The 13,487-nt window shown below is 36.3% G+C and overlaps 1 protein-coding gene across 1 annotated transcript; it reads right to left on the bottom strand.

Annotated features, from left to right (window-relative positions):
* Window positions 1-5,560: 5,560 nt before the first annotated feature.
* On the bottom strand, window positions 5,561-13,283 carry SNRPB2 (small nuclear ribonucleoprotein polypeptide B2; the record flags this gene model as incomplete). Its single annotated transcript, XM_084248162.1, has 6 exons — window positions 13,217-13,283; window positions 12,396-12,568; window positions 8,453-8,593; window positions 7,629-7,679; window positions 6,170-6,258; window positions 5,561-5,720 (listed from the first exon to the last, which is right to left on the bottom strand). Exons 1-6 carry the CDS (start codon window positions 13,278-13,280, stop codon window positions 5,561-5,563), a joined length of 678 nt encoding a protein of 225 aa, XP_084104288.1. The 5' UTR covers window positions 13,281-13,283.
* Window positions 13,284-13,487: the final 204 nt, after the last annotated feature.

The following is a 13,487-nucleotide window of genomic DNA, read 5'->3' as shown; positions in this document are numbered from 1 at the left end:
GCAGGGTACTGTTGAAAGATCTAAGAGAATTTTAAAACTTTAAAAAAAAAATTTAACTCAACTCTCATATTTCAAAATATGAGCAAAGATGGGCTGACATAAAAAGATTGAAAATATGAGATCTGTATCTTTAATACAAATAATTTTGATTTAAACAAATCCAATCAATAATCATATGGATTTATGTACTAGACAAATGAAAAATACCTAAGTTTACAAAGTATGATAGGAGTCTTGGAAGTCATGTCTCTATTGGGGCGGACATGGATTGTAACACATTAGTTGTCACATATAAATCCTAACAATGGGAAAAGGAAAGATTAGGTATAATGGGAAAAATGGAACAATCTTTTCCCACCTCCTCTATCTGAAATTCACTCTCAAAATGCTCATAGACATTGGACACAGGGAGTAAGGCTAAAGGCTTGTGTTGCTCACACCTCTTCCCTGCTTCCCATTATCTTTCCCATAAATAGAGGGCCACTTCTAGGAGTCACCAAAGTTGGAGCACTAATACCTGGCCGCATCTTGTCAGCAAATATTTACTGAGCACCTACTATGCACTAGGTACTGTTCTTGGCACTGGAGATACTAGTATATGCACTATAGTAGATATATTACATATAGTACATTATGTATAGTAGATAGAGTATGCTCTGCCATGAACTAAAAAGAAACAGGCCCCAAATTTTACTCTCTATTAGAAAAGACAGCAATGGGTTATTGCTTTTTAGAAAACCCTTGGGGAAGTCATCTCCCTCATCAGCAAGCCACCCCCCATTATTTCTACAATAGATGCTACTGTCAGGATGTCCTGTCCAACTTGGTTAATGACAAAGTTTCAGAGCAGAACATTTTCCTCCCTCCCCTAATGTGGTCACCTCATAAAATGAGGGACAGGCATTCAACTTACAAAGTAATTTCTATAAAAATTTTTAATAATCCTACTTTAAAAATGTTTATCCCTTTTCCAAGGTATAAATTAGTAAGGCAAGTATACTTAAAATATAAAATTTGATTGGTGTGTGTGTGTGTGTGTGTACATGTGTTCACATGTGCACACATGCACAGTATTTTCAGAGAGAATTTTTTATACAGCTGATTTGGAATTTTGGTTAATTCAGTATCTCCTTCGTAGTTGAGGAAATGGAGGCCCTCCACAGGCTAGAACTACTTTTCCAACCACTCATCTAAAGATTGGGATTGTAATCCAGTGCTTTTTCCATCCATTCTCTGTCAAGGTACAATTGGGATTTCTAATCCTTTATTTCCTGATTCACTTCAAGCACAGGATGAATTGGAAATCACTTTTGATAGCAGAAGGCTAGTGTGTTTTTCCTTCCTATGCTCTAGGGACTTAAGCACTGATTATATTGTCTTGATCCTGATTGGGCAGCTGGTGAAGAGTGTTAGAATTTCAAGCCAGTCTTCAGCACAGGAGAGTTAAAAGACTATTGCCATTTTCAGAGGCACTTTTAAGAAATGAGGATTGCACAAACTCAGATTGGCACACAGATTACAAGCCCCCTAAAGTAGAGTGAAATGTTGAATTAAGTTGCATCCAAGCTATCACAACAGGTTAGCAAAGTGACGACAATGCTATCAGCAAAGCAATTGGTCATTTGAAGGTGAAGTGAAGAAGCAATCTCAATTCTTAACAAGTCCTGGGCAGGCGGAGATGTCCTATTGCTTTGCCATGGGCAGAAACAGGAATGAGACCCTTAGAAATCTCTATGTAAAGTTTGCTTATTAGCAATTTAAGCTTGAAATCAGCAAGAAGCTATGTCTGGCAGATCTGCTAGACACTGCTGGAGGTCCAGCGCAGGCTGCCCTGAGCTTGCTTACTTACTCTTCCAATTTTTTTTATATATTCTCTGAGTCTTTAATTCCCAAAAGGCATTTTTCCCCCTTCAGTTTCTAAATTTGCTTCTCTATCTAGAGTTCTTAAAATGGAGACTGTGGGGCCTCCCTGGTGGTGCAAGGGGTTGAGCACAGCACTATGAGGCTATCTGCAGCCTCTGCAACATGAGTTCATTCCCCAGCCAGCCAGGGAGCAGCCCACAAGACACAGCAGACCTCTTCTGTCTCACCCAATGCTCCCCTCAGCAGTATTACAGTATTACAGTCAGTCTGCCTATTCTGTTCCCCACTCTGTCTCTGGTGAATCCTCTTACCCCGCCGTACTTCTGGCCTATACCCCATTCTTGTATGCATAAATAAATACATCTTTTAAAAAATGGAAACTGTGGCTCCCTTTAGAGTCTGAAAATAGGCCTGGGCAAGTGGCTAGGGTAGTAATAGTCTCCTTGCCATTACCTATAAGGCCCAGCATTGCTGGCAATCTATGAAGTTACTTATCATTCCCTCATTTATTCTGTTCCTGCTGTATCAGCTGTTCTCTACCTTTTGAAAATGTTAAGCTCATTTCATTTCTACTTACAGCCTCTGAGCTCATTACCTGGGATGTTACTCTAATGTACACTGGCATTCAGGTCTCTAGCCAAGACGTCTCCACACATCTGTTTAGCAGACCCACTCCCACCAGCCCCCACATCCGATCTCACCATCTCATTATGGTGGCACACTGTCCAACATTTCAGCTACCTGACAGGCTGCTTATATACTTAATGGTAGTGCTGTTAACTGACAATAAGACAAAAACTTCGCCAAGCCGGGACCTTGTCAATCTTGTCCATTGTGCTTTCATCAGCACCCAGAAAAATACCTGTACTCATAAGCAGATATCCACTGAAAAAAACACATTATCCACCTGAAATTGTATGTTTAGGTGTATACTTGTGTATGGACTTTTAATTTCCCCTGGAGAAAGTGTCTTGATCAGATTTAAGAGGTCCATAATATCCTCTTCATTAACACTCACTGACTAAATTATTTAAGGCAGAAATTTGGGGGTGTTAGGGACTATTCTGGCATGGTCCCTAGACTAGTAACTTTGGCATCACTGTAGAAATAAAGTATCTTAAATCCACCCACAGACTTGATATACTTGAATCTACATTTTTAACAAGACACACATGCAATTTGTAGAACACTATACTTTAAGTACTGCTCCAGGGCAAATCAAATACAGAAGAATATTTAGATAGACCTTCACATTCATTAGACCTTTGCCGGATACATTTTCAAGGGACAAAATACTTGCTAAATACCCAAACAGAAAATACTTTGTCTTGAGGTTTAAAATGGAAATGTGAGCAAGTTTCCATTTTTATAATATCCTCTATTTGTCAATATACTGCCTTTGAAAAGCACAATTTGAGCTAATTATCTCATCATTAGAACCTACTTCATAAAAGCAAAAATCTACTTTATTGGTTCTTAACCTTCGCGCATATTGGAATCATGCAGGGAGCTTAAAAATATTGATGACTGCTCCAACCCTGGAGATTGTGCTTAATTGATCTGAGGCATAGATCAAATAATGTTTCCCTGGCGGTTCTAGCATACAGCCAAAATTTAGAATTAAGTATAAGTAGCAACATTTACGCCCTCCAATCGAGCACTCCAGGCAACTCCCACTACCACAAATGCATGAGAGGTCAATCCTAGTTTGATCAAATTTTCAAAGTGCAGTATGTGACTTTCCCCTTCCCCTTACACCCTCTTGAAGACTTCTATTCTACAGTTTGCTTACCTACAAGAAATTTTAGCAAATAAATACATACACAAGTTAATGGGATTAGTGGAGAGCATTACAACTAAGAGGAAGGGCTAGAATAAACTCAGCTGTTGGATTGCAAGTAGAGATATTGCTATAAATTATTTGGTAAGTAATTGTATGAATACACACATTTTAGAGGGATAGCTCCACATAAAATTAAGATCATGAAAGGTAAGGATGGGGTGATGAACAGACTAAAGAGACATGACAACTACACATAAAACATGATCCTGGATTGGATTCTTTGGCCATCATTGGTACCTCAGCAAAATTTGAATGAGATTGGATGGTACTATAGGGTTAAGGTAATTTTCTGAATTGGCTGGTCATATTGTAGACATGTAGAGTGGTTTCATACTTAAGAAATATACATTGAAGTAATCAGAAATGCAGTTAATGGCTCAGATACATTTATGGGAGTGCTGTGTAATACTTAACTTTTGTATGTTAGAAATTTTATCATACATATAAGATTTCGAAAGTAAATCAGTTGTCACTCTTTCACTTGAAATCTAACAGGTATCCACTTAAGACTTGTATGCAAATGTTCATAGCCACATTTTTCTGATCCCCAAATTGCAATGAACCCAAATGTGCTGACCCACAAAACAAAGTGAACCTCAAAAATGATTTAGACAGGACAGCTATGTGACAGCAAGCAGATCAATGGTACTTAAGATTGGGGCTAAGAGAAAACTGACTGCAAAGGGCTGCAAAGGGGAGTTCTGAGGTGTTATGGAATACTCTACTTCTTGATGACTCTATGACTCACAATTGTCAAAGTTCATTAAACACTGGAATGGATCAATTTTTAAAATCTTCTAATAGTTCTCTATTTCACATGGAGCATAAGGAAGTCATTAAAAGGGTCTATACAATCCCCTCCTACTCTCTCCCTCCCTTCCTCCATTTCACTCCTCCCGCACTGATCCACTTCCTCTCAAAGCAGCCAAGGCTGGTCTGTGAAACATTTTCTGTTCTGATGAACAGTTTAAATAAAATGCTAAAGAAAATAAACTTTGGGAATATGTGAACAATGATGTTTTAGAATTACAAAATGGTAGCAAGATCAGGATTGGCAATGTTTTGCAGTCTATTTGTCTAAAACATATAGATTAAAATCTTTCCCTTGGAGGTATTAAAGAGGTTAGATTTTAACCAAGCAGCTGCTTCTTAGGAACAATTCTGCTTCTAGAGGATGAGCATAAAATGTGAAGTTTAAAGTCCTTTCCCTCAGTTTCCCAGAAAAAGCTAAGGACAGTTAATCTTAAATGGCCTTTATTCAATTAAACATTAACCAAAAAGACTTGTGAAATGCCTACTACCAGCAAAACACTACCCTCTATCCTTCTAATCCTCCAAAACACTACTATTTGAAGGATAAGAAGATCAAATTTAGAACCTGCCCAGGTCTCATTTCCACCTAATATCCAGGATGCCTATTTTTACCATCCATATGAGCCAACTACTGGCCTGTGATCTAGTTCTTTACTTATGTTAAAATGGTTCAATGTATCTCAACCACTAGCTGCTCAAAAATAATACTAGAAAAACATTCTATTATAGTTGCATATACCTTAAAATGTGTTCTAGACTAGCATATAACATTTGATAGGAAAGTGGGTCAGCAAAGCATTATGAATGTGTAGAATACAAATAGAAGTTTATTGTACAAAATTCAGGGCTTCATATTTCACAGCTCACTAAGGCTGAAGAAATACTAGTAATGTTTTTAATCCTTCACAAATTTCAATTTCTCTATGCCTCCCCTTCCCCCACCCCAGGTCAACTATTAAAAATAACCTGCCCAAATGATGTTTATGTTATAAACAAACACATAAATAATACCAAGTCCTTTTTAACACAACTATCCCAAAATTATTTCTTGGCATAAGTGATCTTCATGGCATGGGATGGTGTGATCTTAAATCCTTGTAATGCATCCCTGGCAGCTCCAGCTTGTCCATCGTTTTCAAACTCAACAAAAGCAATATCATGCCTCCCAGGTACCAAACGTACTTCCTTGAAACCAGGGAACCTATAAAGAAGAAGAAAAACAATTCACACATACACATCAATATGTAAATGACATCAGATACATAAATGTCTATTTTTATGTTTAAATAGGCAACTTCCAGATACTGATACAGGTAATCCTAGAAAGAATCCTGAGTAGGATGAAAGAACCTAAAACATAATAATATCATGACAGAACTACAGGAATAATGTAAGCTACTTCCACTTTGATCATTATATCAAAGCTCTGTTTTCTGTTTTACTCACCAAACAGAAATAATTCAAACATTAGGAGTTATTTTGGCTTTTTATTTGCTAAATCTGCAGACTGGCTTATATTCATAACTAATCCTAGACTATACCAATGAACCTGTAAGGATGTTGTATGATACACAAATGGAGTCAATCACAGAGGGAATGTCTGTTCTGTCAGAAGGCGCTCGGAATACATACTTGTTTATGAAAACTTACTGGTTAAACAGCATGGATAACATCATCTCATTAGTCTCTTCTGGTAAATTATTAAGGAATAAAATATAGTTTGGAGGGTAATCAGGGACCTATTAAAAAGAAAAAGGACAAAGTCAGTTTTGTGTAAAAGGTCTTGTAAGTCACTTGGCTCTTACTAACCTAAACTTCCAGGAGCTATATTCCTTTTCATTAAGGCTTATGAAATCATACCACATTGAAAACTAAAGCTAAAAAACGAAGAAATCAGACAAATAAGTATAAATCTAACAGTAACTAATGAAGCAGACAGTTAAATAACTTAATAAAAATTTGGACAATTACAAATATTAACAGTTTTTAAAGTATTTGATTAAGAGAATTTAAACCAATATTTAAGTTTCAGGCATCCAGAGGTGGGTCATAACTGGAGAAGGTAATAATGTGATCCACCCCTCCTCAGCTGGTTCCTCAAGTAGTAACATTCAGATACTCAATTTCTCTGTACCATAGTCTACATTCCAAGCCTAAAAAGTGTGGGACTATTATGATTACCACTTAGAATCAATAGTGACCTTTATAGTGTTTTTTGCAATTAATAAGATACACATAGCATCTAGTAATATACAAGTAAGTAGGCACAAGAACTGTTTCTAGTTATTAAACTACATATACTGACACCTTACCCTAACTTAGGGGGAACACTTTAGGGACTTGTATACAGGAAAAGAACCTCTGTATTTTAGGTGGATTTGATGAAAGAGAAAAGATGAAGTGTATAGAACAACTAGTGGCAACTTAAGGCTTAGAGAATTAAGTGTTTGCATTTGTGAAATGGATTATAATTGTTGAAAGAGTTAAAGAGAAAAGTACATATTATAAGAAAATGCAAATAACTTAAAATCAGAGGAGAAAAACCTCTGGTTCCAATGAAACAATTAGTAGATAATTAACCTTTCTCTTTGAGGCCTTTAGCAAGGAGATCTGGTGAAGAGTTTTAAAAACACCTACATAAGGAGACTTAAATATATCTGTGTTGTGGAATTAAGAGCAAGGGTAAATCTAAAGCAGTATTACTCAAAGAGTATGAGTTCAGAAGAAACAATGTTTTAGCCACCTGGCATCGCTGGCCAGTTTCTGCAAGTCTTTTTTCCATAAAGCTCTGGGAGGACAATCAAGGAAGCAATATTGGGAAAAGAACGATTTTGCTCCCTGCCTTCCTTCACAGAGTTTAAAATCTCACATTTTGGCTCCTCTTTTCCATTATGGAAAGCAAGGAATAAAGCCAAGGTTTGTTTTTTCCCTCTTAAGAAAGATTAACATGCTTTGAGGAATGAGTTTCTACATTAAAGTGTTATATAATTTAAGATACTATGTTTACAGATGGAATTATTTTTCAGTTTCTAGAAATATGCAGGTTGTAATTGTTGTTATTGTTTTATAATTTCATTTTACAGTAAGTACCACATGGAAAAAAAATTACCTGAGGATTTGGCGTTGCATTTCCCTGAGTATTAGCTGAATTTAGTGTTCCCTGAACAAAATAGAAAAACAGTTAAAACCACCAACCTCTCCAAAACAAAGCAGATGTTTATAATTACTGTATAAAGGTAATATTAATTTAAACAGATTTTTAAAATTCCATTTATTTTTATTTGAAGAATTTGTATCTTAACTGACTCAAATATTCATGTATTTAATTTTTCAAATATTTTTGAAAGGTTGAGCCCTAAGCTTTAAAGAGTGCTATTATGTCATAAACCTAACCTGCAAGCTTTAAAATTATGGTACAATACATGAGAGAAACTAAGGACCCGATTTTCTAACTTTTTTTTTAAACAATTAGACAAACGTTAAGATTATACTTAGGAAAACTGATTTCTAATTACTTTTCAAACCAAAAGTTAACTACTTTTTGGGTGACAATTCACTTTAATATGGTATTTTAAATTAAATTTAAAATGCCTGAATTGTTCAAAGAAAGCAGCTTTGATTAAAGATAGTATCTACAGTACTATATGTAGGAAACAGAACTTGAGAAATAAGCCAACTGATTTTGGATAACGATAAAAATGTCATGCAAATTCAAATAAAAGGGTTTGACATAAATCTGCAAAAGACATATTTTAATTTGTTGCTTCCATATCAATATTGAAATTTTAGAACTCAACTATTCTTAAAAATCTTTCTTTCAAACACACACACACACACACACACTGCATGTTTGCCTCAAAGATCACCCTCTGAAGGCAGACATCCCTATCACATTTTTAACACACAAAAATAAAGAACTTTTGCCCCTCTTACCTGACCAGGCTTTTTGTTTGCAGTTGTTGCAGTCTGTTCTATAGTTTTAGCTTTTTTCTTTTCCTTCTTCTTTTCTTTGTCAGCAAAAGTACCACGCATTTTAGATATTATATCAGAATCTGTCTTTGCATACTGGATTCGCTGTTTTGTTTGAAAACAGGTTACTTTTCATTGTGCTGAAGGCTATTTATACTAGCCATGAATATTTCATATTTCATTATCAAACACATAACAAACTAATTTTAAAGACATCCCTAAGGAATTCTGTCACCAACACTGAATGCCAAATTCAAGTATTAATAAATCATGGCCTACAGCTCACAACTTAAACAAAGTTAGATTCAACTGTGTTTAAGAAAAACGAGGTATTTTCATCTGGGAAAAAAAAAGACTGAAGTATCCGCACCACTGCTTCTTTCCATTTACTAACACAATATAAAGACAACTCTGGTGGAAAGCTGTCTATTCCTTAGCAGGGACTCTCAACAGAACAGACAAATGTGTCCATTAGCTGCAGAATGTATGATAGAGGTGTTGCTGCTTCCAAAATTAAAGTAGTAAAGAATGTCTTCCCTTTGAATCTGCGCTATTATTTTAAAAGAAATGACCAATCGTGGCATCTACTTATATATTTAAAATGCTTTGAAAGGATGAAAAAATGGCATCACTGTTAGTACAAGCAGGCCACTCACGTAGTCTTAACTGTCACAGTCAGCAGAAATAGTATGCAGCTGAGACAGCAAGCAAGTGTTGAACATTGAACTAGGACAGAATTTTATAGACTTTAATTGTGAATTCCAATTACCTAGAGAGTTAATCCAAGTGCAGACTCTGATGCAGTAGGTTTGGGTGCGGCCTAAGACTTATGACAAGTACAAAGGGAATGCGGGTTGCACATGCCCCTAGCTGCAAGCCCCTACCTAGCCTATGGAGTATTTCACTGTGGTACAGCTAGACTCAGTACCAATTAACGGTCCTAAATTTTTTGCTATGAGTTAAACATCTAGAGTACACCCATTCGTAAACTGCAACTTCTATTTCAAGGAAACATTTCTTTCCTAGAGTCTAAAAAAACAAAACTACCTCTCTGATCTCATCAAAATATAATAGTCTACAAATTACTATCTAAAAGTGTCTTATGTACTTAGAATTTAACCTCAGTCTGAAGGGAACAACTGACATTTTGAAGTACTGTGGGCCTTAAAAGCAAAGACACTATCAAATCCAAGAGCAATTCTTTCCTTTCTCATTTCAGCCAGAAATGAATACACTGGGGAAACCTCAGAACCAGAGACATTCTCTGGCAGCTCTGGGCTGCTCTACGTGTACTTGCTCCTGCCAGCAACTTTTGCACATCCACCATCAAACCAAAAGGAAAAGGCTGACAGCTCTGACTAACTGTGACGTGGCACCGGGGACTCCCTCCCAACTATCTTGGGTCTTCAACTTTCCCTCTGACCTAAATAGACCTTGGGTGACCGTATGACAGTTACTTGTGAAAATCGGACCTCAATCATCACACTTGTCTGGCTGGTTTAAACCAGTAGTTCTCAATCAGTTTACTTTGTCCACCAACTGACAAGCTTGCACTAGTGACTAGAGATGTTATAAATAAAGGCAGAGGCCAGAATGCTTTAAATGCATTGAACAAGATATCCCCCCCAAACAAAAAGTTTTTTAGTTCTAAATGTCAAAAATGCCAGAGTTGGAAAACCCCACCCTAGACTATACTGATAAGGAAGAAAAGTCCTCCCACAACTTAGAGAAGGGGAAAGATTTACATTTATGCCAAAGGTTTCAGGACAGAAGCTCTTAGGGAAATGGTTCAACTTTACTGAGGTATTTTTGCCATAAAATTACCAAATGACCTTGAATCTCACAGGAAAATTTTACTCTTGAGTTTCAAAGTCTAGAAAATTTTTATCATTTCTTGTCTGGCATGTTGGAATTATATCAGACCAACACCTAAAACCACTTTAAAATAAATACAAAGAGAACTTCTTTCTCTTCCAAGATACTGGAGATTTGGCAGAATCTACTGTATTTTTGAGTCAGAAAATTGAGCTCCTAAAATATCTTTAATATGAAGATAGCCTAATGAATTTTTTCCATTGATTTAAAATGATTAGTTGGCAAGGTAAAACTGGGCCAAATATAGCAAAAAACTTCCAGCTTTCCTGTATCTGAGTAATAAGGACATGCAAACTTGTCATCTCAAGTCAGCAAACTATTTCCTAAAGGAAGAAACTGTTCTTTTGTATTAACATAATTTAAGACCTAAGTAAAACCCAGTCTTATGCGCCTGCCAATTCAGACCTCATTTATGCTTTTTCTTCACATGAAGAAAGGTAAACTAGTTTCAGGAAATGCCAATTTATCTAAAAATTAGAGTATGTGGGTATTGTTTTCCAGTTTCCGGGGTGGACTGTTCCAAAGAGATGGTGCCCAGTCACAAAGGAAGAGATGGGAAAGGAGAATTGGATAGAGGAAAACTTGCTCCATTAACAGAGGAAAAAATACTCACCCTGAGTTAAGTAGTGTGATGCCAAAGCCCTGAAACTACTGACTACGCCAATACTGCCTCTTTCTATAAATGAGGTCTTCCTGGAACTTAGCCACGAGCATTTATTTGCAAACTATCTATGGCTGATATTCCTGCTATAAATTCCAAATTCTGTAGTTGTGACATAGAGTATCTGGCTTGTAAAGCCTGAAATATTTACTATCTGGCCCTTTACATAATGTCCTGACTCCTGATTTTGGGAGAACAAAACATTATCGGGTATTAGGAGAATAGCTGCTGCCATTGCTTATATTAACATAATCTAGATTCTTCATTTGTAAAATAAAAAAATTAGGCCAGTGCTGTGCACTATATAGACTATGGGCCAATCCAGCCCATGGCTTGTTTGTGTATGGTCTATGACTTAAGAACTTTTTTAAAAAACAATTCTAAAGGGTTGTTAAACACACCCACCCACATACAAATGAATATGTAACAGAAAACACATGTGGCCCACAAAGTATAAAAAAATTTAGTTATCTGGTCCTTCACAGAGATTTTGCTGACCTCTGAATCAGATTAAAAACAGCCAACCTACGTACACAAAGCTGGTAAAACTAAACACAGGCACAAAGGCAGTTAATGGCAGAACCAGAAGAGGACTCAGCTCAGGCCCTTGGAACTCTCAGCCTACATTCCTATTACATTGCAATTCCAGAAGTAAAGCGCAATGGAATCCACACCCAAAGTACTGTGTACTCACAAGTGGAGAACTCCTTATTTTATACTGTCTCCACCTCGACCCAATGCTTTTACCATCTCTGACTTGTACCTGAGCCTCCTAGTTGAATTCCCTACTACTTTATTTCTGATTCTCCCATAGTACAGTCTTTACGCAATAGCTAAATGTGACACTCATGTCATTTTGCAAGTTTAATACTTTCCATGTGCCACTACTTCATTTCCATTCATTATTATTCTCTAATAAACCTATGAATTCCAACCTACAAATTTTTCCTAGGTCACAGGTTTATCTAACATTTCATAGTTTCTGTTAACATAGTATTTCAAAATGATATAGAAAGAGTAGATATCTTCCTTGACCCATGATTTTTGTAATGTGTTGTTTTACAAGTTCACAGATTTCTTATCAACCTTCTGAGTTATTTTAATGTGTAGTGTAGTTTTTTGAGAAAATTACTTACAATTTCATTATTTTTTAAATATTCTACATCTCGCTGTACTTTGTAGATTGATAATAAATTAGGTGGATTATAAATTCTACTAGCCGTTCTATAAAAATACGTCAATATAAAATAACCCAAACGCACTCTAACACATACTTAAAAACAGAAGCAACAGCCACGGTTTTAAGTGTATATTTATAAATCTACCATACCATTAATGGCAATTAATGCCCAAATAATAAGATGAACTTACCATTGGTTTACCATAAAATGGAAATCCTTGTAACTGTCTCAAAGCATTTGTGGAAGAGCCCAGTTCCTTAAATATAACAAAGGCTTGCCCCCTCATTTTCATTGTCTTTAAAGCCACAATATCTACCACATGACCAAACTGAGAAAACAGGGCATATAGAGATCGCTTCAATTCTGCGCAAAATTAGAGAGAAAATAAGTTATTTGTGAATGAAACAATGACAAAATTCATCATAAAATAATATTGCATTGAATGCCACCCACACCACTAACAAAGTTATAGTTTAATATCAAAAATTTCCAACTAACTGAAAGTATTATTTAAAACCATTTTCCTAAGCTAAAACAAATCCAACAGATTTTCAATCCCTACATACTTTTATTGTCTGAAAGTCTTAAAATTTTTATACAAGAAGGAACAAATCATTGTTTCAAATATTGAGAAAGATGACTAAAGGGCAATCTTGAAGCAGTACAATTTTTTTTTTAAGATTTAGTTATTTTATACAAAAACCGGGGTACAGGCCAGAGGTGCGGGAGGGTGAGAGGATTCACCAGAGACAGAGTGGGGAACAGAACAGGCAGACTGACGAGATATACTGCTGAGGGGAGCAGTGGGCAAGACAGGAGAGGTCTGCTTCGCCATGTGAGATTCTCGCCGTCTGGCAGGGATCAAACCCGCACTGCTGAGGCTGCCAACAGCTTCACAGCGCCTCACTCAAGTGCCTGCGCCACCAGGGGAGGCCCGAAGTAGTACAATTTTTAAGACAGTGGAAATTAAACACACAATGGTTGCGAACAAATATTTTTAAAAGCACTTACCTTCTTTTTTGATTTTGTCATTCATATTATTGATATAAATTGTATGATTCGGTCTGATATCCATGTTCTGGGTTCAATTGGTCAAAGAGTCTAAAAAGACAGAATAGAGTATTATAAACATGGAAAAGTATTTCATATGTAGTGTGTCCTAAGGACACAACTCAAGGTCTATTAACTTTTCAATTTTCTTTCAAACCCAAATGTCAGAAAATATCAGTATGGCAGTAGTCTTTAAAATCTCACCAGCGGTTGCTGGCTTCATTTTAACAAA

Source organism: Talpa europaea (genome assembly GCF_964194135.1).
Source record: "Talpa europaea genome assembly, chromosome: 11".
Taxonomy (NCBI): domain Eukaryota; kingdom Metazoa; phylum Chordata; class Mammalia; order Eulipotyphla; family Talpidae; genus Talpa; species Talpa europaea.
Note: the sequence above shows the minus strand (reverse complement) of the source record. Positions and strands in the feature narration are given on the sequence as shown.